Below are 27,827 nucleotides of genomic sequence, written 5' to 3'. Positions count from 1 at the left end.
CCGGACGTCGGGTGTCGTGGGGTGCCGGGGACCCCCACCCGCTTCCGTCGAGCGCCCGCCCCCGGCTTCCCGCGCCTGCTGCAGCGCCCCAGCCGCTCCCTCCCGCAGTCGGCCCCGCTCCCTTCCCTGCCCCTCCCGGCGCGCGTGCGCCCGTTCCCCGCGCCCCTCCCCCGCCTCCGTGGGCGCGCGCTCGTGCCCGTCGTCCCGGTCGGGAGCTGGAGAGGGCCGACGACTGCCGGCCGGAGAGCGGGCGCCGGGAACGCCAAGAGCGTGGCCGGGCGAGGCGGGAGCGCGGGCGCTGGCCTGGCCGCGGGCGGGGGCCGCCGCCGCGCCGCCGCTCCCCTGTCGCGGTCCGGGCCGCGGCGCCGAGCGCGAGGGCCGGGTTCCCGGGGCTGGCGGCCATGGGCGGGAGTCGGAGGCGGCAGCGGCAGCGGCAGCGGCGGGCCCCGCAGGCGGGGAGGCGCGCGGCCCACGACCCCTGACGGTCCCTGACGGCCCCCGGCGGCCCGGTGCGACCCCGCTCTCCCTGGGGGGCCGTAGCCTGGCAACGCCTGGCGCGCCCGCCCATCCCCCGCTGCCCTTTTTCTCCTGGCCGGGTGCGAGGGAGCATGCCCGCGCCTGGCCTCGGCCAGCGAAGAGTTAACCCGAGGGGCGAGCCACTGCCCCCCCTTCGGGGGCGTGCCCCCCTCCCCCGCTAGGCGGCCCGCCCCCAGCGCCAGGGTATGGCCCCCGGACCCGGCCCGGGACCCGAGGTCCCGCGTACGGGCCAGTGAAAGGCGTCTTCCCGTTCCCGCCCTCCGCCTCCTCTCGCCGGCCAGAACCATGGGATGTAATATGTGCGTGGTCCAGAAACCGGAGGAGCAGTACAAAGTGATGCTGCAGGTAGGGCGGCCGAGGCGCGGCCCTCCGCGGGAAGGAGCGGGCGGGTGAGGAAGCCCCGAGCGGCGGGGCGGTGGGCACGGGAGAGCCGGAGGGCACGAGGAGGAAAGGGTAGGGAGCGGTCCGCACCCTCCCATCCTGGGGCTATTGGGTGTTGGCGCTCCGTGGGAACCATCCCCGGGTAGGAGAGCCGGGTGGGGGCGGGGTGCGGAGCGCATGACTTGGGCGCCGGGAGTAGATTGGGAGGCGAGCCCTGCGTCCAGATCAGCCCGGGGTGGGAAGTTGGGGTTGGCCCGGGTGGGGCGCGCTTCCGTCCCGCGAGGCGCTGGGCGGCGGGAGCGGGATGGAGGTTGCATAGCAACGAGTGCAGTTGCCCGCACAGGATCTCCCGGTAGGACCCAGGGCGGGGGAGAGACCCAGGCGCCCGCCGTGCTGGGGGCGCGGTATCTCGATCCCGACCGGCCTGGAGCGTAGGAGTGCGCGGGAGTCCCCTGGCGCGGTCCAAGTCCGGCCGGGGGCTGGGTGCCCTCCCCAACACCCACTCCCCCATCTGGCCCTGGCCGAACGGTGGGCTTCCGGGCCTCGGGCGTCTCGGATAAGTGGGCACCGCCGGGATCAGCGGGTTGGGCTGTCTGCGGGCGGCAGTTCCCGGTCGGGCTTTGGGGGGGGCGTGGACCAGCGGGGCGCCGCGGGGAGGGAAGGAGACGCGGGGCCCCACGGCCCGGAGCCGGGCTGCTTGCCTGTGCGTGGCGTGACTACGTGAGTGCGTTCCTGTGCCCAGTCTGTGTGTGCGCGGAGGCTCCCCCGGCCCCGCATTTGTGTACTTTCTGTGTGCACCCCGCAAATTGTTTAGAGAAAGGTCCCGGATGCTGTGGGCTGAGACCCCCTACGGCTAAATGGAAGGAGGTCAAGGTCAAGGCACCCAGGAGCAGACAGGGCTCAGACAGGTATGCGTTTAGTGGCCTGGATTCAACTCCCGGGTTTATTGGTCAGGACTTAGAAGGAATCCAGTGCTTTGCAGGAAGGGTGTTGGCTTGGGAGAACGTGGGGAAACCCGTGCTGGTATCGGCGAAGACTCGGTGGTGGGGGTCGGGGCGGGGCAAGGGGGAGAATTTCCGGGAATCCAGGGACTGCCTTCAGACTCTGAGCCGAGTTCCTCTGACCACCTCGTGGGTGGGAGTGGAGTGGCAGGGCTGGGACGCAAATCTTGCCCCAGCCTGGCGGAGCTCCAGGTCCCGTCTCTCCGGCCCTTCTCCCGGAGCGCGCGGAGCCCGCGGTTTCTCCCGTTCGCTGCCCTCTGCCTTCTTCCCCCAGTTCCCGACTGCCACTCCTCGTCTTTTTTTCCCGCTGTTTGGAACCCTTGTCTGGCCATGGACAGCCCCCTGGCGGGATAGGAATGCGACCGAAAGGGCGTCCTCTGGAATCGCTGTTGGACTCCAGGGCTGGGTGTTGGCTGACGGGGACTCTGGGTCCCAACCTACTGCTTCCTTTTCGGGGGTCATTCCATCAAACGGCGATCGATTCCTCCGGGGCCGTCTTGACTTTCCTGGAGAAGGATTGGTGTAGAGCTTCACTTAAGGCCTAGGCCGACCTCGTGGGGACGTGTGGAAAGGGGAGAGCGACCCGAGCTGCACCCCAGGCCTGAAATGAGCCATGGGACGCAACACCGGTAGCCCGTGGGACTCCCCACAGCCCTCCGGGAAGGCCACGGCAGGTCGGGGCTGCCTTCAGGGAGGTGAACCTGGGTGGGCCTGTCCCTGCTCTGCGCCCTAAGTTCTCCTTCATGGAAGGGACTTGCCGTCGCCAAGTAGACCCGCCCTCTGTGCGCTTTCCTGCTGGGCTGTCTTTGAATACTCCGTGGAAAGTTTGGCTGCAAACTAGCACATTCTACGTTCCTCCTTGGCCCATTAGGAGCCGGGGTGAAGTTTTATCCTTTAAAACTAAGGGAAAACAAGAGGACTGAAAAAAGTAAATACGCAAAGCGGTGCAAACCATGAGCTGTCCCAGCCTCTTCAGAGAAGGGGCTTTTGTTCCAAAAGACCAGTCAGCTTCTGGGACCCCGCGCCTGCCTCCCGGCCTCCTTAAACACGGGCGCTCCTCCATCTTCAGGGAGTACTTCTCCCTGGCTCCCCGAGTGACTTCATCGGCTCACCCTTGGGCCTCTGCACCTTGTCAGGGTCTGATTTTCAGAAAAAAGTACATGTACACCTGCAGCGCCTTCCATACACAATTCACAGAGGTCTGGGACCCCCAAGCTAGGAACCCCCAAGTCTCTAGCCTAGCCTTGTGTTCCAATGACTCACAGCATTTCCAAAATTACAGCTGTACTGAGTTGTAATTCTGCTACTGTACAGCTTCCCCTTTCAGAGTCTCCAACTCAGTGGTTTTTAGTACATTCACAAGGTTGTGCGCAGCGACTGTGACCATTTTACATTCCTTTTCTCTACATCCTTGCCCACAGTTGTCATTTCCTGGGTTTTTGTTATGGCTGTCCTGCTGGGTGTGAAGTGGTATCTCATTGTGATTTTGATTTGCACTTCCTGCTAGCTAAATGATGTTGGGCCATTTGTGTATCTGCTTTGGAAAAATGTCTGTCCTTATGCCACCACCACACTGCTTTGATTATTGCAGCTTTGTAGTAAGTTTTGAAATAAGGAAATGAGAGTCCTCCAACTTCGTACATCTTTTTCTTTTTTTTTTATTTTTTGAGACGGAGTTTCGCTCTTGTTACCCAGGCTGGAGTGCAATGGCACGATCTCGGCTCACCGCAACCTCCGCCTCCTGTGTTCAGGCAATTCTCCTGCCTCAGCCTCCCGAGTAGCTGGGATTACAGGCATGCGCCACCGTGCCCAGCTAATTTTTTGTATTTTTAGTAGAGACGGGGTTTCACCATGTTGACCAGGATGGTCTTGATCTCTTGACCTCGTGATCCACCTGCCTCGGCCTCCCAAAGTGCTGGGATTACAGGCGTGAGACACCGCAACCGGCCTTTGTACATCTTTTTCAAGACTGTTTCGTCTATTCTGAGTCCCTCGAGTTTCCATATGAATTTCAGGATCAGGTTGTTAATTTCTGGAAAGAAGCCAGGGGGCATTTTGATAGAGATTGCATTGAATTTGTGGATCAATTTAGGGAGTATTGTCCATGAGCATGGAGTGTGTTTTCCATTTGTTTAGGTCTTTTATTTCTTTAAATGATGTTTTTCACTTTTGTTAAGTTCATTCCTGAATATTTTATTTTTATGATGCTATCGTAAATGGAACTGTTTTCTTATTTTTACTTTCAGGTTTCTCATTGGTACTGTATAGAAATACAATTGATTGGCTGAGCTCGGTGGCTCACGCCTGTAATTCCAGTACTTTGGGAGGCTGAGGTGGGTGGATCACCTGAGGTCAGGAGCTCGAGACCAGCCTGGCCAACATGATGGAACCCCATCTCTACTAAAAATACAAAATAATTAGCCAGACAAGGTGGTGTGTGCCTGTAATCCCAGCTACTACAGAGACTGAGGCAAGAGAATCGCTTGAACCCCAGAGGCAGAGGTTGCTGCGAGCTGAGATTGCACCACTGCACTCCAGGCTGGGTGACAGAGCAGTACTCTGTCTCAAAAAAAAAAAAAAAAATGTATATACAATTGATTTTTGTACACTGATCCTGTATCTTGCAACCTTACTGAAATTGTTTAATAAATATAATTTTTTTAGTGGATTCCTCAGGATTATCTGCATATTAGTACCGTGTCACTGGCATGCCTTCGATTTATTTTATTTTATTTTTTTGAGACACAGTCTCACTCTGTCGTCCAGGCTGGAGTGCAGTGGTACAGTCTCAGCTCACTGCAGCCTCCACCTTCTGGATTCAAGCAGTTGTCCTGCCTCAGCCTCCCATGTAGTTGGGATTACAGGCATGTACCACCACGCCTGGCTGATTTTTGTATTTTTAGTAGAGACAAGGTTTTGCCATGTTGTCCAGGCTAGTCTCGAACTCCTGGCCTCAAGCAATCCCACCCACCTTGGCCTCCCAAAGTGCTGGGATTACCGGTGAAAGCCACCAAGCCTGGCCCCTCGGATTTATTTTTCTTGTTAATTTGTTCTGGCTATAGTCTCTAGTACAATGTCAAATACAAGAGATGGTGAGTGTCTGTCTCTTATTTCTCATCTTAGAGGGAAAGAAGCTTCCAGTCTTTCACTGGGGGTATAAAGTTAGCTGTGGCTTTTTCATGGCTGTCCTTTATCAGGGTAAGGACATTCCATTCTGTTCCTAGTTTGTTTTTATCATGGGAGGCGTTGGACTTGCCCAGTGCTGCTTCTGTGGCGAGATGAGCACAGATGTGGGCCATCACAGGCATTTCCGTGTGTTGTGTTGGAACCTCAGCCCCATTCCTATATTCCAGTCATATTCTCCTAGTTAGGAAAATCTGGGGCCTCCCTGAAAACGGAGGATTACTGTGTGTTGAGCTCGGAGAACGAAGTAGAGCAGTTGCCCAGAATGGAGGGCAGGAAGCCGTATGCCACCAGCTCTCTCACCCTTGCCAAGATTGCCCAGTTACTTCCCACAAGCAGAGACAGTCGAAATCATGCCTGGCAACAAGACCACTGACGATATCCATGAAAAGATGAGCATCTCCCAGCCCCAAAACCAGAGCTACTTTCGCCAGGTGAATCCGCAAGCTGGAAAGTTTGCCTACTCCACAGACAACACCTTTGAACAGGAGATTTACTTTGGTAATAGAGCTGGGCCCCTGCAGTAGGGGCAGAGAAGGTCACTGGGGGCTAGAAACAGTTGTGGGTATGGACAAGAGGCCCTGGATGACCCTGGTTTTCATGTTCATGACCCAGCACCCATACTGGCACAGGAATCGGGTTGGGAATGATATCTAATGGGGAGAACTGCTCTCTCTCCCTGCGTTCTCTGTCCCTCCACCTTATTGAAGAGGCAATGAAGGATGGGACTGTAAAGTAGGCAAGACTTTGGGAAAAACCAGTCTCTTCTCTGTCCACCCTTCTCCCTTCTCTCACTTTGAAAAAATAAATAAATAAAAATAAAAAATAAAAAAGACACACACTGGGGAGAATGCTCCACCATCTGAAGCTCACCACAGTGGCCCAGTGGACAGCTGTGCACTCTGCTCGTGCTTGAGTGTGGCTGAGGGGAAGGCATGTCTGCAGAATGGAAGGAGGACAGCTGTGTTTCACACAGGTGAATCCGCAAGCTGGAAAGTTTGCCTACTCCACAGACAACACCTTTGAACAGGAGATTTACTGCCATTGGAGCCCATTTGCCTCCACTGCCACCTTACCCCCTTGTCTTATATCTCATCATGGTCCACACTCTGCTGAACTTGTCTCTCTGCTGCTGAACTTGTCTCTCTGGCCTTGGCACTGCCCCCCCCCCCCCCGCAACACCATGATGTGCTTGCTAGCATCCAGGCACACTGGAGATGCTTGGGGATAAATCTCTGGTGTGCAGAACTGGCCTACCTGCCCGCCCTACTTAGGCTTTACAGGGGGAGTGGGTCAGGGCCACCTGTTTTCTCCCCTCCGTCCACATCGGGGGAGGCTGAGGGATACCTGGTCAGCCCTTCTGGTGGTCTCCTGGGTATTCTTGCCTAAAGCACCTACATGCTGAGCCTCCACGGTGCTGACAGCTATCCTGGGTGTGGGGTATTCAGCGGGGAGACAATGCAGACAGGGCTTCGCTTCTCCCCCCCCCCCGGCTCCCCTTTTTATAAGGGGGAGACCATCACTAGCACACAAGCAATGTGGAGGAGAGAAAGTGCTGCTGGAGTGCCGGAGTGGGCAGCCAGTGTCCCCTCTTCAGCGATGTCTTCCTCCAGGCTGCTCTCCCACCCACAGAGCAGGGTGGCTTCGCTGGCTCCCTCCTGCTTGCACGGGGCTCCCTGTGACATCCACACTGGCTTCCACCCTTCCAGGGGAAAGCTGGCCTCTCGGTCACCTCAGTGGTCCGGCTGCAGAAGCTGACTGGGGAAGAAGCAGGTCTGGGGGAAGTCCTTGTGTTTCTGGAGAACAGAGGGCGGGAGAACAGAGGGCGGGAGAACAGAGGGCGGGAGAACAGAGGGCGGGAGAACAGAGGGCGGGAGAACAGAGGGCGGGAGAACAGAGGGCGGGAGAACAGAGGGCGGGAGAACAGAGGGCGGGAGAACAGAGGGCGGGAGAACAGAGGGCGGGAGAACAGAGGGCGGGAGAACAGAGGGCGGGAGAACAGAGGGCGGGAGAACAGAGGGCGGGAGAACAGAGGGCGGGAGACTGAATTCCGCCTGCTATCTTCTGGACCAGGTCACCCTGCTCTGTGCCATTGTCCCATGTGTATAATGCCCCTTCCACCCTTGAGTTGGGGTTCCTGAGGCCTATCTGATATGCTGAAATTAAATTCAATAGGGCCACAGAGCAGATTCGTGGTCACAGGGATGGGCAGAGGGGCACGAGGACACTTTTGGGGAAGATTGAACCGGCCACTGTCTTGACAGTGGTGATGGTTCGCCAGGTTCACGTAGGACATATGAAGATGTGCGGGTTACCACCCAGCAACAGACCTCACCAAAGCTTTAGGACAGGAACTCTGCGACCATATGGACACATCACGGCGGGGGGGGGGGCAAGGCATGTGCCAGCACCAGCCACACTGCCCGGCAGGCTGAGCCGGCGTCCTTTCCTTCCTTCTACTTCAGGGGTCCTGCCAGAGAAGGCAGTGCAGCATGGAGATGGGAATGGAGGCAGCCACCAACTGACAGCTGTGTGGCCAGGGGCAAGTGGCTGCATGGTTTACTGGGTCAGTGCCTCAGCTTCCTCTCCTGTGAAATGAGTGTTTGCCTTCGAGGGCCATTGTGACGACACTCATTTCACAGGCTCAGCCTGCCGGGCAGTGTGGCCTGAGTGAGAATCTCACTGGGTGGAGGCCATTCAGGAATCTCACTGGGTGGAGGCCATTCAGGAATCTCCCTCAGGCCATTCAGGAATCTCACTGGGTGGAGGCCATTCAGGAATCTCCCTCAGGCCATTCAGTTGGTCATTAAGAAGTGGAAATTGGCCTGGTGCCTTGGCTCCACCTGTAATCCCAGCACTTTGGGAGGCTGAGGCAGGCAGATCATGAGGTCAGGAATTTGAGACCAGCCTGGCCAACATCGTGAAACTTAGTGTGTACTAAAAATACAAAAAATTAGCCAGGCATGGTGCCGTGCACCTGCAGTCCCAGCTACTTGGAGGCTGAGGCAGGAGAATTGCTTGAACCTTGCAGGCAGAGGTTGCAGTGAGACAAGATCATGCCATTGCACTCTAGCCTCTGTTTCAAAGAAAAAGTGGAAATTACAAATCCCAGTGCTTTGGGAGGCCGAAGCTGGTAGATCACTTGAGGCCTCCACTTTGATCCCTGTCCCTCTGTTTTTGGTTTGTTTCCGTTTTTGTTTTTAGACATGGTCTGGTTCCATTGCCCGGCTGGAGTGGCATAATCACGGCTCACAGCAGCCTCCAACTCCTGGGTTCAAGCGATTCTCCTGCCTCAGCCTCCCCAGTAGCTGGGACTAGAGGTGCATGCCACCATGCCAAGTAATTTTTTTATTTTTTTAGAGACAAGGTCTCGATATGTTGCCCAGGCTGTGCTAACTAATATTATACCACCTCACACTTCTTCACAACTCAGGGGTCTCTTTCCTGAAAAATTCTCAGAATAGTGTTGGACCCTCTTCTGTTGCTGGGCATTACCTGTAACATATCCAGATGTAAGGCCTTCTCCATGTGAGTTCCTTTTTTTGAGACAGGTCTCCCTCTGTTGCCCAGGCTGGAGTGCAGTGGCACAATCTCGGCTCACTGCAGCCTCTGCCTCTCAGGTTCACAGACATTCCTGCCTCAGCCTCCTAAGTAGCTGAGATTATAGGCATGCACCGCCATGCCTGGCTAAGTTTTGTATTTTTAGTAGAGATGGCACTTCACCATGTTGGCCAAGCTGGAGGCAGATGTGGTCATTTTGCACAGGAGCTGGGCTGGAGGAGGTGAGGCTGAGCACCCTGGGCTTGGAGGTTGTGGGGCTGGGCAAGATGTCCTCCCTGTTGGTGCATTCTGCCTGTCCTTATGCCTGCTTGGAGCATTGGGAATGAAAAACGCTGCAGAGGGAATATTGCTTTGATTGTTGCTAGATGTGTACTGTGCCTTTAGCCTGACAGGCTAGCCCGAGGTGTGTGGGAGGATGGGTTTCAGTTGCTGGGCCACGTGCTTGGAAAGCTGTGAACATGTACCCGAAGGCTGACCTTGATAATGGCCTGAGGAAGTGGTTGGCTTTTCCTGTGCAAAGTGTGGGACACCATTCTTTCCTGTCTGCTTTTTTTTTTCCTTTGAGATGGAGTCTTGCTCTGTCCTCCAGGCTGGAAGGCAGTGGTGTGATCTCGGCTCACTGCAGCCTCCAACTCCTGGGTTCAAGCAATTCTCCTGCCTCAGTCTTCCGAGTAGCTGGGGTTACAGGCACATACCACCACTCCCAGCTAATTTTTGTATTTTTAGTAGAGACAGGATGTCACCATGTTGGCCAGGCTGGTCTCAAACTCCTGACCTCTGATTATCCGCCTGCCTTGGCCTCCCAAACTGCTGGGATTACAGGCATGAGCTACTGCTCCAGGCCTCCTGTCTGCTTCTGAACCAGGACTACAGACATGTCTGTGAGGCCACCTCTTTTCTGGAAAAGTGGGGGCCAGATGGATTGATGAGTCATCAGCAGACACTGGACTTCAGGGAGGAAAGGGGAAGTGAGGGGAAGGAGAGATGCTTGAAAATGCCTGCCTGATGCAGAAGGCCTTCTCTGAAGTCCGCCCTGGTTCCCCCCTCTGGGACAGTGCAGTGCCATCTTCCACCGGAAGCCCTTGTTAAAGTGCACTTTCTAGCCGGGCGCGGTGGCTCACGCCTATAATCCCCGCACTTTGGGAGTCTGAGGCGGGTGGATCACGAGGTCAAGAGAGCGAGACCATCCTGGTCAACGAGGTGAAACCCCGTCTCTACTAAAAATACAAAAAATTAGCTGGGCACGGTGGCGCGTGTCTGTAATCCCAGCTACTCAGGAGGGTGAGGCACAAGAATTGCTGGAACCCAGAAGGCGGAGGTTGCGGTGAGCCGAGTTCACGCCATTGCACTCCAGTCTGGGTAACAACAGTGAAACTCCGTCTCAAAAAAAAAAGTGCACTTTCTGACTGAGCCACCAGCGTGGGACTTGGGATTCTGCATTTCTCACAGGCCCCCAGGTGATGTCGATGCCACCGGCTGTGAGTAGGTAGGGCCTTGGGTAGGGACCGCAAGTATATCCATGGTAGCTCCAAACCACGTTAACATCGGTGAAGTGAGGTGCTTTTTTTTTTTTAACAAATAAGAGGTCAAGGCCTAACCCCACACCTCTGAAAGCTGTTCTTCCCTGCCATGTGCAGCTAAGTGATGGTCCTTCCCTATCACATGCACCCCACCATTATACATGTCTCTCATGGACACCCAGACACCCCTTCCCCCCACTAACTGCTCAAAGGCCTTGGAGATGAAGTCCTCCCATGCTTCTCTCTCTTCTGCTGCTGGGCAGAAAGGGTGGGCACAGAGTTATGGAGGCGGGTGGTGTGGCTTGCCCAGGCGGCGGCAGCCTCCTCTTTGTCCCTAGAAGTCTTACACAACAGTGGAGACATTTTGCAGCCACCAATGCCTGAATCAGTTACTGGATGGCAAAACCATTGGATGCCCAGGTTGCTGGGCAGTAATTGATTCAGGTTGCTGGGCAGCCAATGTTTCTGCCATCCAGTAATTGAATATTCCAGTAAAAAGAATATTCACAGAGTCTCCAAATATTACCCCAAATTATCAGTAAATCAGGAAGGGAAAATGCAGGTTTAACAGGGAGGGAGGTACAGCATCTCCTGCAAGGCGCTCTTGTCAAAATGCTCAACCTGAAGCACACCTCGGCAATGAATCAGGCAAATTCAGACTTGGGCACGTTCCATAAGGACTGGTCTCTTCCAAGAGGTTAGGAGACATCATAACTGGAGACCGAACGACCGAATGTAATGTGTGCTTTTTGATTGAATTCTAGAGTTGTTTGTTTGTTTTGTTTTTGAGACAATTTCGCTCTTGTTGCCCAGGCTGGAGTGCAATGGTGCTATGTCAGCTCACTTCAACCTCTGCCTCCCAGGTTCAAGCAGTTCTCCTGCCTCAGCCTCACAGGTAGCTGGGGCTACAGGCTGTGCCACCATGCCCGGGGTATTTTTGAACAGTTAGTAGAGACTGGGTTTCCACATGTAGGTCAGGCTGATCTGGAACTTCTGACCTCAGGTGATCCACCACCTCGGCCTCCTGAAGTGCTGGGGTTACAGGCGTGAGCCACTGCGCCTGGTCTCAAATCCTAGATTTTTAAAAAAGCTATAAGGGTGTTAGCAGGACAGCTGGGGAGATGTGAGGCTGGCCCCTTGTATGAGCGCGGGATTCCCTGCTAAGGGTGTTCTGGGTTCACGGAGTTCCCGCACCTGCTCTGCCACTTTCTACACACATTTGCAGCAGCGTTTGAAAGCAAGATGCCATCACTCCCGTTCTCCAGACACAGAGCTTAGAGCCAGCCCGTGGGTCAGAACTGGGTCCCTGGCAGAGGATAACTTCGTGTCTCCATCATTCCCCAGCCTGTTTCCTACTTACTCTACAGCAGTGGCGTAAGGGGAGTCCGAACGGGGCAGCCATGGGGCCCCTAGAAGTGATATGGCTTCACCTCCCATCCTTAGTGTTGCCAGTGAGAGTGAAAGAGGTCGCAGGCGCCATGTGAGAAGCACTTGGGAGTGCCAGTTTCACAACTGTTTTCTTAGCCTGTCCTGCCCCTCTTCTCGGCTTCCCAGAGACCCCTGATCAGCAGGAGGGCGTTGCGCCCCACCCGGCTGCGCGCCTGGCACCTATGGGTGCGGGAGGGTTCCTGAGGTAGGTCCCGGAGACAGCTCAGCCCCCGGCGGGGGTGGCGGGGCGGGTGGGCAGTAGTCCTACCCGTCCAGCCACCAATGTGGCAGCGCAGAGACCAGAGTTGCCGGCCGCCCGCTCTTTGTCTGCTGCTCCGAGCTCAGGGGGCGGGGCGAGCGTGCTTGGGGCCCCGCCCTCGCCAGCCAGGGCTCCCCACTTCCTGCCTTCCCGGAGGCCCACGTAGTGCCTTGCCCAGCCGGAGTTCGCCACCCCACAGCGACTGTCCGTGGCGCCGACTTCGCGTCGCGCCAAGTGGAGTTTTGCCCCCTCCACTGCCCGAATGCCCCCCTCATGCGGGGAAAGTGGTGCCAGCACTCCCCCTGGCCTTACGAATTGCTCTTCCATTCGCATTCCGAGCTTCCCCACCCGGCCCCTCCCACGTCTTAGCAAATCCAGAAGTGCACCCTCCACCTTCGCCCTCCCCTCCAGGGCTTCCACCCAGTGCACGGAACTGCTCCTTGGCTTCCCGCTCCCACCCGCTCCAAGTCAGGGCGCCCTGGACTTTCCCTGGGCCTCTAGGGTTCTTGTCTACACCCATTCCCCAGGTGAGTGCGTCCATCTCATGCTTTTGTTTTGTAAATTTTTATTTATTTCTTTTTTATTTTTAAAAACAGCTGTCATGTCATTATTTTAATCAGGAACAGCAACGGTCCCGTGCCACCCAGTTGGCTGACTTGGGATTAGTTCACTGGCCTCAGGAAGTTTGGGCTGGAGATGAAAACTTTCCATTTACTGCCCTGAGCCTAATCTCGGAGTCCTTCCTCCCTCAGTCTTCCTCGCTGTTGTGAGGACACACCTGGTCCTTGTGGTCCTGTGTGGCAATTTTGTGTTCTTGCGGTAAGATGTGCATAACCTAACATTTATTCTCAATGCTGTGCAGCCGTGGCCACTGGCTGGTTCCAGAACAGGTTCTTCGCCCCAAAAGGGACCTCATACTCCTCAGCAGTGACCCCCCCAGGCTCCCTTTTCTCCAGGTCCTGGCAACCATTTATCTGCTTTCTTTCTGTAGGGATTTGCCTCTTCTGGACGTTTTATGGAAATGCAATCATGAAGTATAGGCCCTCGCGACTGGCCTCTTTGGCTAGACTGCGTTTATACAGTTGCATGCGTCGGTCTTTCATTCTTTTTATGCCGGGATGGGTGTACTGTGTGTAGACACGGGCTGCCTCTGAGTGTTGGTTACTATGGATAGTCCGCTGTGAGCATTTGAGTACGTTTTGTTTGCATGCCTGTTCTCATTTCTTTGGGGATTGCTGGGTTATATACATAAGCTACATCTAACCTTGTGAGGTGCCACCAGATTGCTACCAGGCTGCACTGTTTTCCATGCTCAACAGCCAGGCGTGCGGCGCCAGGGTCCTGGCACCCTCTCCAATACTCGTGCTTCCTTTCACTGATTCCTGCTGTCTCGTGGTGTGTGGCAGTATCTCATTGAGGTTTCGACGTGCGTTTCCTCTGTCATCTTCAATCTCTCCCTGTCACTTGCCCCCAGCCCAATAGCCAGCTCTAAAACCCAAGCTGACTCTGGCCACATCCCATCACCGATATTGCCACCCTGGGGTCATGCCACCTTCATTTGTGGTCTGGACACTGCCGTCACCTGCTGGTCAGGCCCCTACACACTGCAAGGAAGCATGGCTGGGTTCTTGTCATCATTTAGGTCTCAGCTCAAGTGTCACTGACCCACAGAGGCTGTCCTGGGCAGCTTTGTCTCTGTCCCTCCCACTTTCCAATCAAGCCCCTTGGGGAGCGGAACGGGATAGGGGGTGTGTTCTGTGCTCACTTGGGACTCCTTTCCTATGTGGCACCCTGTCCAGTCTGGGTGGGGCAGGATTCCCCTTCTTCCCTCATCTCCCATGCTTCCCGGGCACACCTCGCACCATCTCTAGCCTGTCCGGAAGTCACATGTCCTCGGCCCACAGAATACCCCGAACACGCCCCATCTCCAGGCCTAGCCCCAGTCCCGGGGCCCCTGGCACCCCACCAGCAAGGGCCTCTCCCCTGCCTTGCTCACCCCAACACCACTGATGGCTGGAAAGGTCTTCCCACACCCAGCACTACCCCTCCCACTCATCTGTGCATGAGAGAGCTTGCTCCCTGCTCCAAGTTGCCCCCTAGCGTCCAGGCCTGCTACTGAGCTCCCACCCTTTCTGCACGTTTTAGAGGGACCGGTGGGGGGCGTGTGCAGAGGGGCTGCACTGTGGGGAGTGTGCATGGCTCAGTCCTGCTCCTGGCCTGAGGCCCTCCTAGCCTAAGTGGCCTGCAGGACCCATGGCTGGGCCCTTCTCCAGCCTTCCAGAAAGAACCAGCTTCCCAGGGTTCCCTGGGAAAGGCCTGGAACCGCCTCCTCTGCACTTAATTCCTCCTTCCCCATGTCTGCTTCCAGGCAGGCAGGTCCCCTCCCCAACCTGGAGCCCACGCCTTGCAATTAAATTGTGAACATCCTTGTAATTGAATTCATGTAATATCCATTATTATTACATTTTAGACTAAATTACTTAGAGCACGTTGTCTGGTTCAAAGGGTTTTTATAGTTATTGACAAATTCCTCTCCGGAAAGTTGACCAGCTTACACACTGTGGGGTAAGAGTCAGAATACGTGTGTCTAGAAAGGGTGATGGGGTCAGCTGCGAGGAAGGACTGGGCTTGCAGGAGACTGGGGCAGTGAGTGTCCCAAGCAGGGTCCCTTCTCCAGAGCAGGGACTGGGGTGGAAATTAAGGACTTTGATGTCAACTGTGGCTGGGATTGGAGCTGCAGTCCTAGGGTCAGCCCTCTTGGGCCCATCTTGGCAGCAAATCAGGAAGGAAATAGATCTGTGTGCTGAAGAGTCGCCAAGGGGCATGTCAAGTCCCTGGCCGAGCCGTGGTGTGCTGTGGAGTGCCAGGCAGTTCCACCTTCATCTTTGTGCTCCTCCGCCTCCTCGGAGTGGCGCTCTGAGCTCTGTGATTATTTGAAAGGAAAGGTGAAAATACGTACCAAGTCCATTGTGCCAGCACGGGATGGAGGAGAGGTCTTTGTGAACAGGCTTTGAGGGTGTGCTTGGCTGCCGGCTCGCTACCAAATCACAGGGTAGGCTGTGGCTAAGGTGAAGCATGACCCTCAGCATGTGGTCAGGATGGAATAGGAGCACTGGACAAGATGAGAGTCGCTGGGAACCTGGGCGAGGGGGAGCAAGGGGCATTTGAGTGGGCTGCAGGTACGTGAAGTGTTGCAAGATAAAGTGGGTTTCTTCTGGATTGTTCCAAAGGAAGGAGGTTGCTCTCAATGAAGGAAACATTCAATAGTGTGAGTTTACTGATGATGAGTTCAGTCAACAATCCTCACTCTTTCCATACTAGAAGCAAGTGGATTTCTTTTGGATTCTTCCAAAGGAGGGAGGTTTGTACTTGATGAAAGAGACTTTTTTTTTATTTTTGAGGGGACAGAGTGTAGCTCTGTCACCCAGGCTGCAGTGCAGTGGCACAATCTCAGCTCACTGCAGCCTCTACCTCCCCAGGTTTAAGTGATTCCCCTGCCTCAGCCTCCCAAGTACCTGAGATTACAGGCATGCACCACCACACCCAGCTAATTTTTGTATTTTTAGTAGAGATGGGGTTTCACTATGTTGGCCAGGCTGGTCTCGAACTCCTGACCTCAGATGATCAGCCGCCTTGGCTTCCCAGAGTGCTGGGATTACACGTGTGAGCTGCTGTGCCTGGCAATTTTTGTATTTTTAGTATAGTTGTGGTTTCACCATGTTGGCCAGGCTGGTCTTGAACTCCTGACCTCAAGTAGTGATTCCCCCAACCTCGGCCTCCCAAAGTGCTGGGATTACAGGTGTGAGCCACTGTGCCGGGCAGGAAATCTTTTTTAAATAGAGCTTCTTGCAGACACTGGGTCCTGGCAGCTTCCAGAGCCTCACGGAGGTGAAATTGTTATGGGCGTTAAACCATGTCTAGGCATGAAGGCTACCAAGCTCCCATGTGTGGCATGCACATGACATTCTTTCTGGACTTTGCTGTGGCTCCTGAAGGTAGCCATGGCTCAGGCAGGGCCTTTGGCGTGTGTGTGTGTGTGTGTGTGTGTGTGTGTGTGTGTGTGTGTGTGTATCTTTGGCTTGCAGGGATGCACCAGGTACCTGGAGCCTTGGGCTGGTGCTTCATCTGCTCAGCTCAGATCACAGAAGGAAAGATGTGCCGAGGTTGCTGGACCCCAGGAGAGAGACAGGGGCATAAAGAGATAGAGGCACAGAAGACGGCCATGCCAGAGGGTCACTAGGCAGTTGGCACAGTGCTGAGAGGCCAGGAAGAGAAGACACTACGGAAGGATAAGAGGGTTCACCATCGCCCTCATGCCACCCAGATGCATCCCCACCCACACAATCCACCCGCAGACGCCACTCACCCCCACCCCATGCCTCCTCCCCATGCAAACCGAACCACACCCCCCGAGCCCCACACTTCACCCCCACTCATGTCCCTACCCCTGCCCTCACCTCCATATGAGTATCCACCTCCCATATGCCCCCAACCCTTACTTGAGTGAGGAGAGGGCTTCTCCCAGCTGCTGTCGCTGACCCTGGCCAGGCCAGGACCCATATTCTGCGACACACAGACTCCAACACAGACTCCATCAGACATCAGACGTAGGGGCCGGGTGCCTTGTCTCATGCCTGTAACCCCAACACTTTGGGACGACTAAGCAGATGGCTTTAACCCGGGCATTTGAGACCAGCCTGGGCAACATGGTGAAACCCTTTTCTTTTTTTTGAGACAGAGTCCCGCTCTGTCACCCTGGCTGGAGTGCAATGGTATGATCTCCACTCACTGTCTCCCAGGTTCAAGCGATTCTCCTGCCTCAGTCTCCTGAGTAGCTGGGATTACAAGTGCCTGCCACCACACCCAGCTAATTCTTGTATATTTAGCAGAGACAGGGATTCACCATGTTGGCCAGGCTGTTCTTGATCTTCTGACCTCGTGATCCGCCCGCCTTGGCCTCCCAAAGTGCTGGGATTACAGGCGTGAGCCACCACGCCCAGCCTAACCCCATCTCTTATTATTATTTTTAAAGAAAGATCAGATACATTACAGGTCCTTAATATATATTCAACAAATTATGGAAAAATAAAAAATTTTATTTCAGCCAAGAAACATATTAAACTTTTATCTTCAGCAAACTGTCAGGAGTCGGGATGGAAGTACAGCTCAGGTTGAAGCCCTCTTGGGGTCTGTAGTCTAATGAAATCACATGTCAAAGGCTGAGCTCCCGCCTGGGTACCTTGACGCCTCCTGGACATCGTCTTGCGTCACTTAGCACCAGCACTGCCACCCAGCCTTGATGTGGGTCCTGTTGGCCTGAGGATTTTTCCCATCCCTGACACCCTTCCTCTGTTTCCCTTTCCCGAGGGCCTGGGTGTGTTTTCTACCAATTATATGCTCTGAATAAGCATGTACGGAATACCAGGAATTGTTTGTCTGTTCGACCGCTGGCACCTGGGCTGCCTGCGGTGTTTGGCTGCTGTGGCCCTTGTGCACACATCCTCTTGGTCCTCCTGGTGGCCTGGCGTCCTGAAGGGCATGTCCTCTCATCTCATGGCTTTAAGTGCTTGTTGGTAGGTCTGGGTCCCCTTTGTCCTGAGCACCTGTTCATATGCTTTGCCCATGTTCTTCTTGAGTTGTTTGTGTCTGTGTTTTCTTGTTGTTTTGTAGGAATTCTTTGCATATTCTGAAAAACCCATTATGAGGTCTGTACATTGTAAAGCTTTCCTCTGAGCCCGCCTTTATACTGCGTTTAAGGTGTCATTTGTTGTCTGGAAGTTTTACGTCTAGTCCCTTTGGAATCTTGAGAATTTCCTGTCTATACCACACCATAAAGATTGTTATCTTGGTTTGTTTTGTCCCTGTAGGTCTTTGATCCAACTGGAATTGCTTGGCTGGGGCTTGAACTAGGTCTTGTGTCTTGGTGGAGCGAGCTCACAGGGTGTGGGAAACATTTGCAGGTGGGGCACGAGGGAGTCTGGCAGGAAGCATGCCTGGGGTTCGCCATGTTGAGCGTTTCTGCCTTTTAGAGACTGGAGTGTGAGTAGGTAATCTGAAGGTTGGGGCATTACAGGGGTGCCTTTACAGTGTGCTGCCTTATGATGGTTGGGGGCGGGGGCAGGTCTCTGAGCAGGGCTGGAAGAGCTCCGTCATCAGAAGCCACGCTGTGGCTCCTCACCATGCGCCTGGCACTGCACCTCTTTGCTCATGGTCCCATATTTTCTTGCCTTGTTGGTAGCCCTCAGTCCCTCCCCAGAGGGAAGCTGATTTCTTCTTTGGGGTCCAGCATGACCTGATGAGGAGGAGGAGGAGAGGAAGAGAGACAGAGACAGAGACAGAGACAGAGAGACAGAGATAGCTGCAGGAGCCCGTGGCTTCCACCCAGAGACCTGGTTGCCACTGATCCGAGGCGCTGAAGCTGTACCCATGCCCATCCCCCTCTTGACATCCCAGCCTCCACCAGCAAGCTCTCCTCAGTTTCCATAGCAACACTGCTGCTGGGTAATGATTCTGGGGAGAAAGTCATTCCTGCGTTCTCTGTCATCTCTGTCACCTGAGCATCCCACTGCCTGCTTGTGTCCTGCCCCAGGAGTTCAGGGAGAAATCCTGAGGACAGCTCCGAGCCCTTCTGCTTCTGTGTTAGCTTCTCCTCAAGGGCGGTGGTAAGCCGGTAAATGTTTCCAGACAAAAAGCCCTGATTTGGAGCATTTGCCGATTTCCTTGGTGTAAATGCTGCCACGATAGCAGATTTCAAGCCACCACTGCGATGTCACTGAACTTCCACGCCAGATGTGAATAACTCCAGGAGCACAGATGACAGAAAAATGTATTAAGATGATTAGACAGTGATGGCATTCCAAGGATTTATTGTCTTTGTTGTTAATATCATTCAGTTATCTGTACATTTCTATAGTTAAAATATCAATAATGGCTGTGTTTGACAACTGCTTCCGAATTTCCCAGCTTCAGTCTGCTCTAGCTACTGCTGCCAAGGGTGTTGAGGCCGTTCCTCGTGTCCCTTTGACTACAGCCTTCCCAAAGCCACTCTGCGGCCGCCCACCTCTTCCATCTTGCCTTCCCAACTGCAGCCTCTCCACCAAGCACAGCATACTCTATCCTGACTGACATTCTTATGGGCTTTCAAGAAATACCTTCGAGATTCCACCTCAAGAAATTATCTCCACCTTGACAACCACTGGTTACACAAAGATTTAAGCACGAAAAATGTGCAAAATGGACCCCAAAAATGTGTCTTTGACACATTTTACAATAACAAAAAATCAAAGGCAGCCTTACTGAGGTGATGATGAACATGATGGTCTACAGGTGTGTTGCTGTGGGTGGAAGGAAATAGGCTGCATGGCTGGCATGGTGGCTCATGACTGTAATCCTAGCACTTAGGGAGGCTGAGAGGCAGGAGGATCACCTGAGATCAGGAGTTTGAGACCATCCTGGCCAGCATAGTGAAACCCCATCTCTACTAAAAATACAAAAATTAGCCGGGCGTGGTAGTGAGTGCCTGTAATCCTAGCTATTGGGGAGGCTGAGGCAGGAGAATTGCTTGAACCCAGGAGGGAGAGCTTGTGTGAACCAAGATCACACCACTGCATTTCAGCCTGGATGACAGAGCAAGACTAGGATGCAGGATGTGCACATGTACCCAGAGCCCAAAGTACAAAATAAAAAAATAGCTGCACATGCTGGCACACGCCTGTACTCCCAGCTACCCCGGAGGCTGAGGCAGAAGAATTGCTTGAGCCGAGGAGGTGGAGGTTGCAGTCAGCCAAGATCATGCCACTGCACTCCAGCCTGGGCAACACTGCAAGACTCTGTCTCAAAACAACAACAACAAAAAGCTGTGTTTCTTTTATAGTCAGACAAAACTGATTTTGACAAAAAGCTCTTCTCAGAGTATGAAAATCTGGGGGAGAAGGAAGACATAGAAAACCTCAATGATTATCTACAAATCGCAAAAATGTAATGCAGGAGCCACTGCCGAGGCTCTCCTGAGGTAGTTACCTTCCCGAAAAGATTCCTGCAGTGCTGGTTCTGCTGTGTTGCAGGCACTAACACAAGATTTTGCCGTTGGAATTGGCATCTCTGTGTGAAACCCGGGGAGGGAGGTGCCACCGTAAGGATGCAGGACAGAGGGTTCTTGCACAACTCAGAAAAGCAGAGGACTCTGTGCAGCCTCAGCCACCTACGCCCATGCCCAGGGCCCTTCTGCCCTCTCATCTGGCACAAGTTCCTAGCCTGCTCCATCCCTAGGTGGACTCTGGGTCTCCTTGCCCTGCCATCTTTATGCTGACTGGGAGCTTCACTTCCACCTGCAAACCAGCCTCCTTGTGTCTTTTCTTGGCCCCACTCCCTTTGCCTGATAGAGGCCAGGTGCCCCCTGCTCCAGAAGCCTTTCCTGCCTCCCACCGAGGCGAGCATGGCTGGTGTTGTGCTCCCTTAGCTGCAGTTAAGGTCTGTCCCCGTGCTCACCTGCAGCACATAGTCATTTGGGCACACTGCTAGTGTGTAGCCTCCCAGGCCCAGAACAACCCTTCCACAAGCTGCTGAGTCCGTGAGAAGACCCTGCACACCTGCCTTGAGAGCTGCCTCCTCCTGGAAGTGATTCCAGCATCCCCTTGCTGAATTCTGGTGGAGTCTGTTCAGTCCTTCTTGGTCCTTAGTCATTCATCCCTTCTCTACTTGCCTCCTTTCCCCAAGGAGGACATGAAGGTTGCAGCACACTATACTAGGGTCCAATGCACTTCGGGTGCTGTGCTGTGGGTAATGGGCTTCCTTCTGCTCCTCTCCATCCTCCTTCCTTCAGCCCCCGCAAAGCATCTCGCAGAGCTGCTCAGGTCCCACTTCCACCTTGGGCCCTGACCCTCGATGGCCTCCTCTTCCCGACCCTTCCTTCTGGCCAGCGGGCAGCCTGTCCTGGCTCATGACCTTGACTCAGTCCAGCCACCTTGCTGAGCTAGCTGATGTGGTTTCCTCATCTGCAATAATGGCATCTCAAGGTTGTTGGGGGTTAGGATTTTGTGGGGACCCACATCAGGGCTTTCGCCCGTAACCTAGCACATGGCACGTGCCCAAAAAACAGTGGTGGCTTTATAAGGACCACTTTCTTGCCACCTCTTTTAGGCCACTTTGTACGTCAAGGCCTTTTCTCTTGGGCAAGTTAGTTGCCACTATGAGGACACAAGACCATACCTTTAGGCATCTTCGTACTTGTCCCCCCAACCTGACCCTGGCCCTCCCTAGTGAGCAGACATTTGTTGACAGACTCAGCTCATCTGAAGAGCCAAGTTCACCTGTTGCCAAGGAACTCAGTGAGATCTCTATGCTAGCTCTGGCCCCAGTGCTGCCCTAGGAAGAAGTGGGTCCGGATGGGGAGAGGCCAGGAGAGCTCAAGCAGAGACTGGAGGACGTTCTAGGGCGAGATCACAGCCTGCAGACCCAGTGCACAGAGGCCGAACCCCAAGGTCTGGGTGTGACTTGGTGACCCCCAGCCGGCCCTCAGTGGATGAAGGTAGCCAGGGCTGCAGATTGTGCTGGTTGTCAGCCAAGGTCCTGCCAGCTAGGGCCTCTGCCTTGACCTCAGAGGGGAGGAGCGGGCCCTTGAGGGTTCTTACGGAGGCGTGTCTCTGCCGCAGGTGAACGGGAAGGAGCTCTCCAAGCTGTCTCAGGAGCAAACTCTGCAGGCCCTGCGCTCCTCCAAGGAGCCCCTGGTGATCCAGGTGCTGAGACGCAGCCCCCGCCTCCGGGGGGACAGCTCCTGTCACGACCTGCAGCTGGTGGACAGTGGCACTCAGACCGACATCACCTTCGAACATATCATGGCGCTGGGCAAGCTGCGTCCACCCACCCCGCCTATGGTCATCCTGGAGCCGTACGTCCTCTCTGAGCTGTGAGTTGCCCTCAGGAGGGCCCCGGGCCCTGCCTCCAGAGAGGGCAGGCCACCTGGGGTGGCTGTCTGCACACCACCCTCTCGGGCACGAAGCAGGCCCCTTGGCCTCCAGAGTGGATTGTGGTACCCAAGGGCTCCAAAACCTCCAGGCCTCTAGCCTTGGGCTGGGCTCCAGCAGGTGCCCCGTTGTATCTACCCCCAGGGCCAAGGGAGGACCGTCCTGTCCGGGACGTCGCTGCTGGAAGTGCCAGGGTTGAGGGCCTCAGCTCCTCCTCCTCCATCCTCTCTCCTCTGCTGCCTCACAAGCATCACTCCTTGAATCTTCTTGCATCCCTTGTCTGTCTCATTCCTCTACCTGCTCTGAATTTCCTCCATCTCTTCGGCTTCTTTCTTTGGCCTGACTGGAAGAAAGGCCTTTCATCCAGGCCTGGTGGCTCATGACGGCGTGAGCCCCATTCTGCTAATCTTAGCCCGGGCTGCAGGGAGGTAGGCACAGGGCCGTGAACAGCCAACCTCAGCACTGGGGCTAAGAGGGTAGCCCCTGGAGGTAGGGTGGGCCCCCTCTGCTCTGCAGAAGTCCTCCAGGGCCTGGATAACTCCTGGGGGCATTGCATGAGTGGGGCCAGTGCTGGGTGGGCGGGTGGGCGCCTGGAACTTGGCAAAGTCGTCCCTGCCAGCTGGCATGGTTGGAAGAGTCTGGTCTTGGGGGCGGGAGAGCTAGATGTACCCAGGTCCTCTGTGTGGATGCCACACACTCTGGTGCAAGAAGCGTCCCTGGTCTTTGCATGGCTGCATGTCGCCCAGAGTGGGGCTCTGCAGGAGGCAGCCAGGCCAGCCACCCTTGAGAGTATGTGCAGAGCAGGTCTCCATGCCAGGCACGCTGGGATTGGCCTGCCTGGGAGCTGGGGCTGAGGCGTGAGAGAACAGCTGGCCAATCTGACCCCCACCTTCTCCTGGGCAGCCCCCCCATCAGCCATGAGTATTATGACCCGGCGGAGTTTATGGAGGGCGGCCCGCAGGAGGCAGACCGCTTGGACGAGCTGGAGTATGAGGTGAGCCAGGTGGCCAGGCCAGGGCCCGCAGCCAACCGCGGGAGCCGCACCGACGCCTGTGCACCTTCCTGCCCAGGCCCGGCCCCGTGGCCCTCCCGGCACTTGTCCAGCTGAGTCAGGGAGGGTGCGGGTGAGGTTGCGTGTTGCGTCTGTGTCGGTGAGTCCATGTCCCATGCATGTCTGTCTTCTGTCTCCTGTGCCTCTGTGCGTGCCTCGCGTATTTCCTGGTAGGGAGACCACTGAGCACATGCGCCACATGGGATGGTAAGAGAGACCGTCAAAGCTCAGGGGCTCCAGAGGAAGCTAAGGGGCTGCGGGCTGAGGGGCTGGGCTATGCCGTCTGTTCCCTTGCTCACACGTTTCCGGGGCTTTCTGCCTCTGCTTCCTCCCGGACCCCTTGTGGCAGGAGGTGGAGCTGTATAAAAGCAGCCACCGCGACAAGTTGGGCTTGATGGTTTGCTACCGCACGGACGACGAGGAGGACCTGGGCATTTACGTCGGAGAGGTATGCAGACGGGTGTGCCCCAGCCATGAGGCCTCTCCACGTGGCCTGCCCATGGCTCAGAGGCTTACCATTAGGTCCCAGCTACCAGGGACAGGGCATCAAACCTAGGCTGCTGCTTGGCGAGGCCAGGACAGTCAACAGCTTCAGCCACTGTGCAGTGGGGCTGTCATCTGCAGAAAGAGGCCTGTGCTCCGGTGAGACAGCAGACAGGCCTGAGAACAAGCATCATGGTTGCCTTCTAGCCTTCTTCCGAATCCGTCTTGGGCAGATGTCTGTGTAACCCCGGGAGGCGATGGCCCCTCGCTGCCCTCCCTACTAGAGCCACCTTCCAGACAGACGGTGTCCTACTGCCCACCGATGCTCAGGGCTGACCAAAAGTACAGGCTTCTGTGCAGAAGAGCCCCGCAGTGCGAGGGGCAGGGGCGAGGAGAGGTGACTAGTCCATGGCCTCTGCCCCTGCTTCCTGGGGCTCAGAGCTGGAGGGGGAGCCAGAGAGCCTTCAGCTTGTTGTGGGGGCCCCTGACTGTGAGCTTGCCCTCTTCTACTGAAAGGGCATGTTAGGCGCCAAGCCCCCAAGATGCATGTGTCCTGCAGGTAAATCCCAATGGCATTGCAGCCAAAGATGGCCGGATCCGTGAGGGAGACCGCATCATCCAGGTGAGCGCTCACAGGCTGTATGTAGGCCTGGCCTGAGGCCCTGCTGTGCCCAGCGGCACAGCCCCCTCTCTTTAGCACGTCCCTAGCTCTCTCCCTCTAAGACCCAAGCCAGAGAGGCCAGGCAGCTGCCATGTCCCAAACGTGGGCTGAGTCTCATCTCTCTCCTGCCCACTCACCCCAGTGGCTCCTGTGTGCCCATGGGATCCGCTGGCATCCAGGGCCCATGCTGCTCTGACACTTCCTGGTCCCTCTCCCTGAGAGCACACATTTGCTCCTGAAAGGGCCACGCTGTCTGATCCCTGGCACCTTCCACTCAATTACATCCTCCCAGAGCTCAAGCCCCAGTCCAGCCCAGTCCAGCCCAGCCCAGAGTGCTTGGGCTCCCTGCACCCCCCCAGGGCCCACCCCAGGGCTAGCCCTAGCATCCTTGTTGATTCTCCCTTGGCCTGCCTCAGATTAACGGCGTGGACGTCCAGAACCGGGAAGAGGCGGTAGCTATCCTCAGCCAGGAAGAGAACACCAACATCTCCCTGCTGGTGGCTCGACCTGAGAGCCAGGTGTGTGCACCTGGCAGGGCGATCCAGGGGCCCTGACATCAGGCTTTCTGTCTTGGAAGCTGCTGACCGTGGCTAGGGCACAGACGTGCCAACAACCCAGAGTTGATGGAGGGCAGGTGGGCAGGGGTCTCCAGGGCCTGTTTCCCCTCCTGGCCTCTGAAGGCTGAGTGGGCTGGGACCCCACCCCCCAGGTTGTTGAACTTCACTGAAACAAAGAGGCCAAGTCTGGGGCCCAGATCAGACCAGAGGAGTATCTGGGGAGGTCCTTGAAGCTGTGGGGACAGCAGGGCCTGTCTCTGCAGCTGGCGAAACGGTGGAAAGACAGCGATCGGGATGACTTCCTGGATGACTTTGGCTCTGAGAATGAGGGGGAGCTGCGTGCTCGTAAGCTGAAGTCACCCCCTGCCCATCAGGTGAGGAAGGGGAAGGGCGCTGGTGGGGAGGGAAGGAGAGAACCGGGCAGAGGGCACTGCGGCTATGCAGGGTCTCCCAAAGCTTGTTGGGGAAATGAACCAGGCCTGAAGCCCTTTCAGATCCTCCTGTGGCAGTCCTGTCCCTGCGACCTAACTGAGTGGTACTTAACCTTTCTGCTCTAGCTCGGAAACGAAGAGCAGAAGGGGGCTCCCGATGCAGGCCCAGGCCTGAGCAACAGCCAGGAGCTGGACAGCGGGGTGGGCCGAACAGACGAGAGCACCCGGAACGAAGAGAGCTCTGAGCACGACCTGCTGGGGGACGAGCCCCCGAGCTCCACCAACACCCCGGGGAGCCTGCGCAAGTTCGGCCTGCAAGGGGACGCCCTGCAGAGCCGGGACTTCCATTTCAGCATGGACTCTCTGCTGGCTGAGGGGGCGGGGCTGGCAGGGAGCGATGTTCCAGGCCTCACGGATGAGGAGTACGAGCGCTACCGCGAGCTCCTGGAGATCAAGTGCCACCTGGAGAACGGCAACCAGCTGGGCCTCCTCTTCCCCCGGGCTTCCGCAGGCAATAGTGCCCTGGACGTCAACCGCAACGAGAGCCTGGGCCACGAGATGGCCGTGCTAGAGGAAGAGCTAAGGCACCTGGAATTCAAGTGTCGCAACATCCTTCGGGCGCAGAAGATGCAGCAGCTGCGCGAGCGCTGCATGAAGGCCTGGCTGCTGGAGGAGGAGAGCCTCTACGACCTGGCGGCCAGCGAGCCCAAGAAGCACGAGCTGTCCGACATCTCCGAGCTGCCTGAGAAGTCGGACAAGGACAGTACCAGTGCCTACAACACTGGAGAGAGCTGCCGCAGCACCCCGCTGCTCGTGGAGCCCCTGCCCGAGAGCCCCCTGCGGCGGGCCGCTGCTGGCAACTCCAACTTGAACCGGACCCCTCCCGGCCCCCCTGTTGCCACTCCTGCCAAGGCAGCTCCTCCACAGGGGAGCCCCGCCAAGTTCCGGTCCCTCTCCCGGGATGCTGAGGCCGGCCGGAGGCAGCACGTGGAAGAGCGCGGCCGCCGCAATCCCAAGACGGGGTTGACCCTGGAGCGCATGGGTCCCGAAGGCAGCCCTTACCTCTCGCGGCGCCACCGCGGCCAGGGCCAGGAGGGCGAGCACTACCACAGCTGCATGCAGCTGGCGCCCACGCGAGGTCTGGAGGAGCTGGGCCATGGCCCCCTGAGCTTGGCCGGTGGCCCTCGGGTGGGTGGGGGGGTGGCCGCCGCCACCGAAGCGCCGCGCATGGAGTGGAAGGTGAAGGTGCGCAGCGACGGGACCCGCTACGTGGCCAAGCGGCCTGTGCGAGATCGGCTATTGAAAGCCCGGGCCCTGAAGATCCGGGAGGAGCGCAGCGGTATGACCACCGACGACGACGCGGTGAGCGAGATGAAGATGGGCCGCTACTGGAGCAAGGAGGAGCGGAAGCAGCATCTGATCCGGGCCCGCGAGCAGCGGAAGCGGCGCGAGTTCATGATGCAGAGCCGGCTGGAATGCCTGCGGGAGCAGCACAACGGCGACAGCAAGCCCGAGCTCAACATCATCGCCCTGAGCCACCGCAAGACCATGAAGAAGCGGAACAAGAAGATCCTGGACAACTGGATCACCATCCAGGAGATGCTGGCCCATGGTGCGCGCTCGGCCGATGGCAAGCGGGTCTACAACCCTCTGCTCTCGGTCACCACCGTGTGAGCCGCCCGGGTGGGTGCACGGCCCAGGCCCAGGGAGCCCCCTGGGGCCCCAGCCCTCACTCTCCCATAGAGCTAGTGTGTGTGTGTGTCTGTGTGTACACACGCGCTTGCCGAGTGCGCACACACACCTCCCCGTGTGTGTGTGCCCACAGGGTTTTGTTAGCAGAGAGAAGGTCCTGAGGAGAAGGGACGCTTTTCTTCCTTCTCCCCAAGTAGTCACCACGCCGGTGGTCAGCATTGGGGGGAATACCTGTAATGGGCACCCCTTCAGCTGTGCGTGTGCATTCCCCATCCCCCACGCTCTTGCGTGTGCTTTCGCGTGCACGCACACACACACCCAATGCTCTCTTGAGACCCGTGGACTTGCAGACAGAGAAGCTGAGCTGAAAGGAGCACAAGAGGGTGTCAGCTTCACTGCTGAGCGTGGCCTCTCCCCACTGCTGTGCACGCAGTTATTTGTAGACAAAGGCACCCCTGATTTTTGTGGTTTTTCTCCCTTTCTGTGCTTGCCAATAGTTGTTTTTTGTTTTGTGGACCTGCCCTGGGGGCTTGCAGCAGCTCCTTCAGGCAGCCTGGCAGAGGTGAATCTACCCCCTCCACTGATGGCTGGGAAGGGAGTGGGGGAGGAAGAGTGGGAGGGAGGGCTGGGGATGGGAGGGAAGGGGAGGGAAAGGTGGGAGGAATGGGAAGCAGCTGTTCTGGTGGCTTCCACTCTGAGGTGTGGGAATGGGGAGCCGCTGGGGGTCACCTCTTTTTCCCCAGTGACTGAGAGCAAGACTGCAGGGACAGAGGGTTCCTGCAAGGTGTCCACCAAGAAGTCACTGTGCCCATACTGCACCCCACACCATCTGGAGCAGGGGCTTCTCTCCTGAGTGAACTGAGGAGGGTGCTTGGATGGCATAGCAGTGGAAGACCTGGGGCCGTGCGGCCTGGAGACAATTTGGTGGTGATACGCAACCTGGACCCCAGTGAGAGGCGGTGGGCTTACTGAGAAGGAGAGGCCCCAACCTCCTCAGGTTTTGCACATGTGACCTGGGCTGTCTGTAGGGTTTGGCAGACAGGCTGCACCACCCCTTTCCCCCTGCATCTCGAGAATAAAGCAAGCTGCCTTTGTACTCGGTTGAATCCTGGCCTCCCTG

The 27,827-nt window shown here is 56.4% G+C and overlaps 1 protein-coding gene across 17 annotated transcripts; it reads left to right on the top strand.

Annotated features, from left to right (window-relative positions):
- The first annotated feature begins 367 nt into the window (after positions 1-367).
- PDZD4 (PDZ domain containing 4) lies at positions 368-27,813 on the top strand. 17 transcript variants are annotated; one of them, XM_078363655.1, is made up of 8 exons: positions 389-882; positions 21,521-21,756; positions 22,736-22,826; positions 23,233-23,331; positions 23,926-23,988; positions 24,444-24,545; positions 24,848-24,958; positions 25,142-27,813. In XM_078363655.1, the coding sequence occupies exons 1-8, from the start codon at positions 823-825 to the stop codon at positions 26,687-26,689; spliced, it is 2,310 nt and encodes a 769-aa protein (XP_078219781.1). In that variant the 5' UTR covers positions 389-822; the 3' UTR covers positions 26,690-27,813. The 17 variants fall into 17 exon arrangements, with proteins under 17 accessions (XP_078219786.1, XP_078219781.1, XP_035143944.3 ...); XM_035288053.3 differs by having other exon boundaries at positions 21,521-21,774; XM_078363659.1 differs by lacking the exon at positions 389-882 and adding an exon at positions 1,186-1,270.
- The last annotated feature ends 14 nt before the right edge of the window (positions 27,814-27,827 follow it).

The sequence above is a fragment of the Callithrix jacchus genome, chromosome X (assembly GCF_049354715.1).
Source record: "Callithrix jacchus isolate 240 chromosome X, calJac240_pri, whole genome shotgun sequence".
NCBI lineage: Eukaryota > Metazoa > Chordata > Mammalia > Primates > Cebidae > Callithrix > Callithrix jacchus.
The sequence above is the reverse complement of the archived record's forward strand: the minus strand, read 5'-3'. Positions and strand labels throughout refer to the sequence as shown.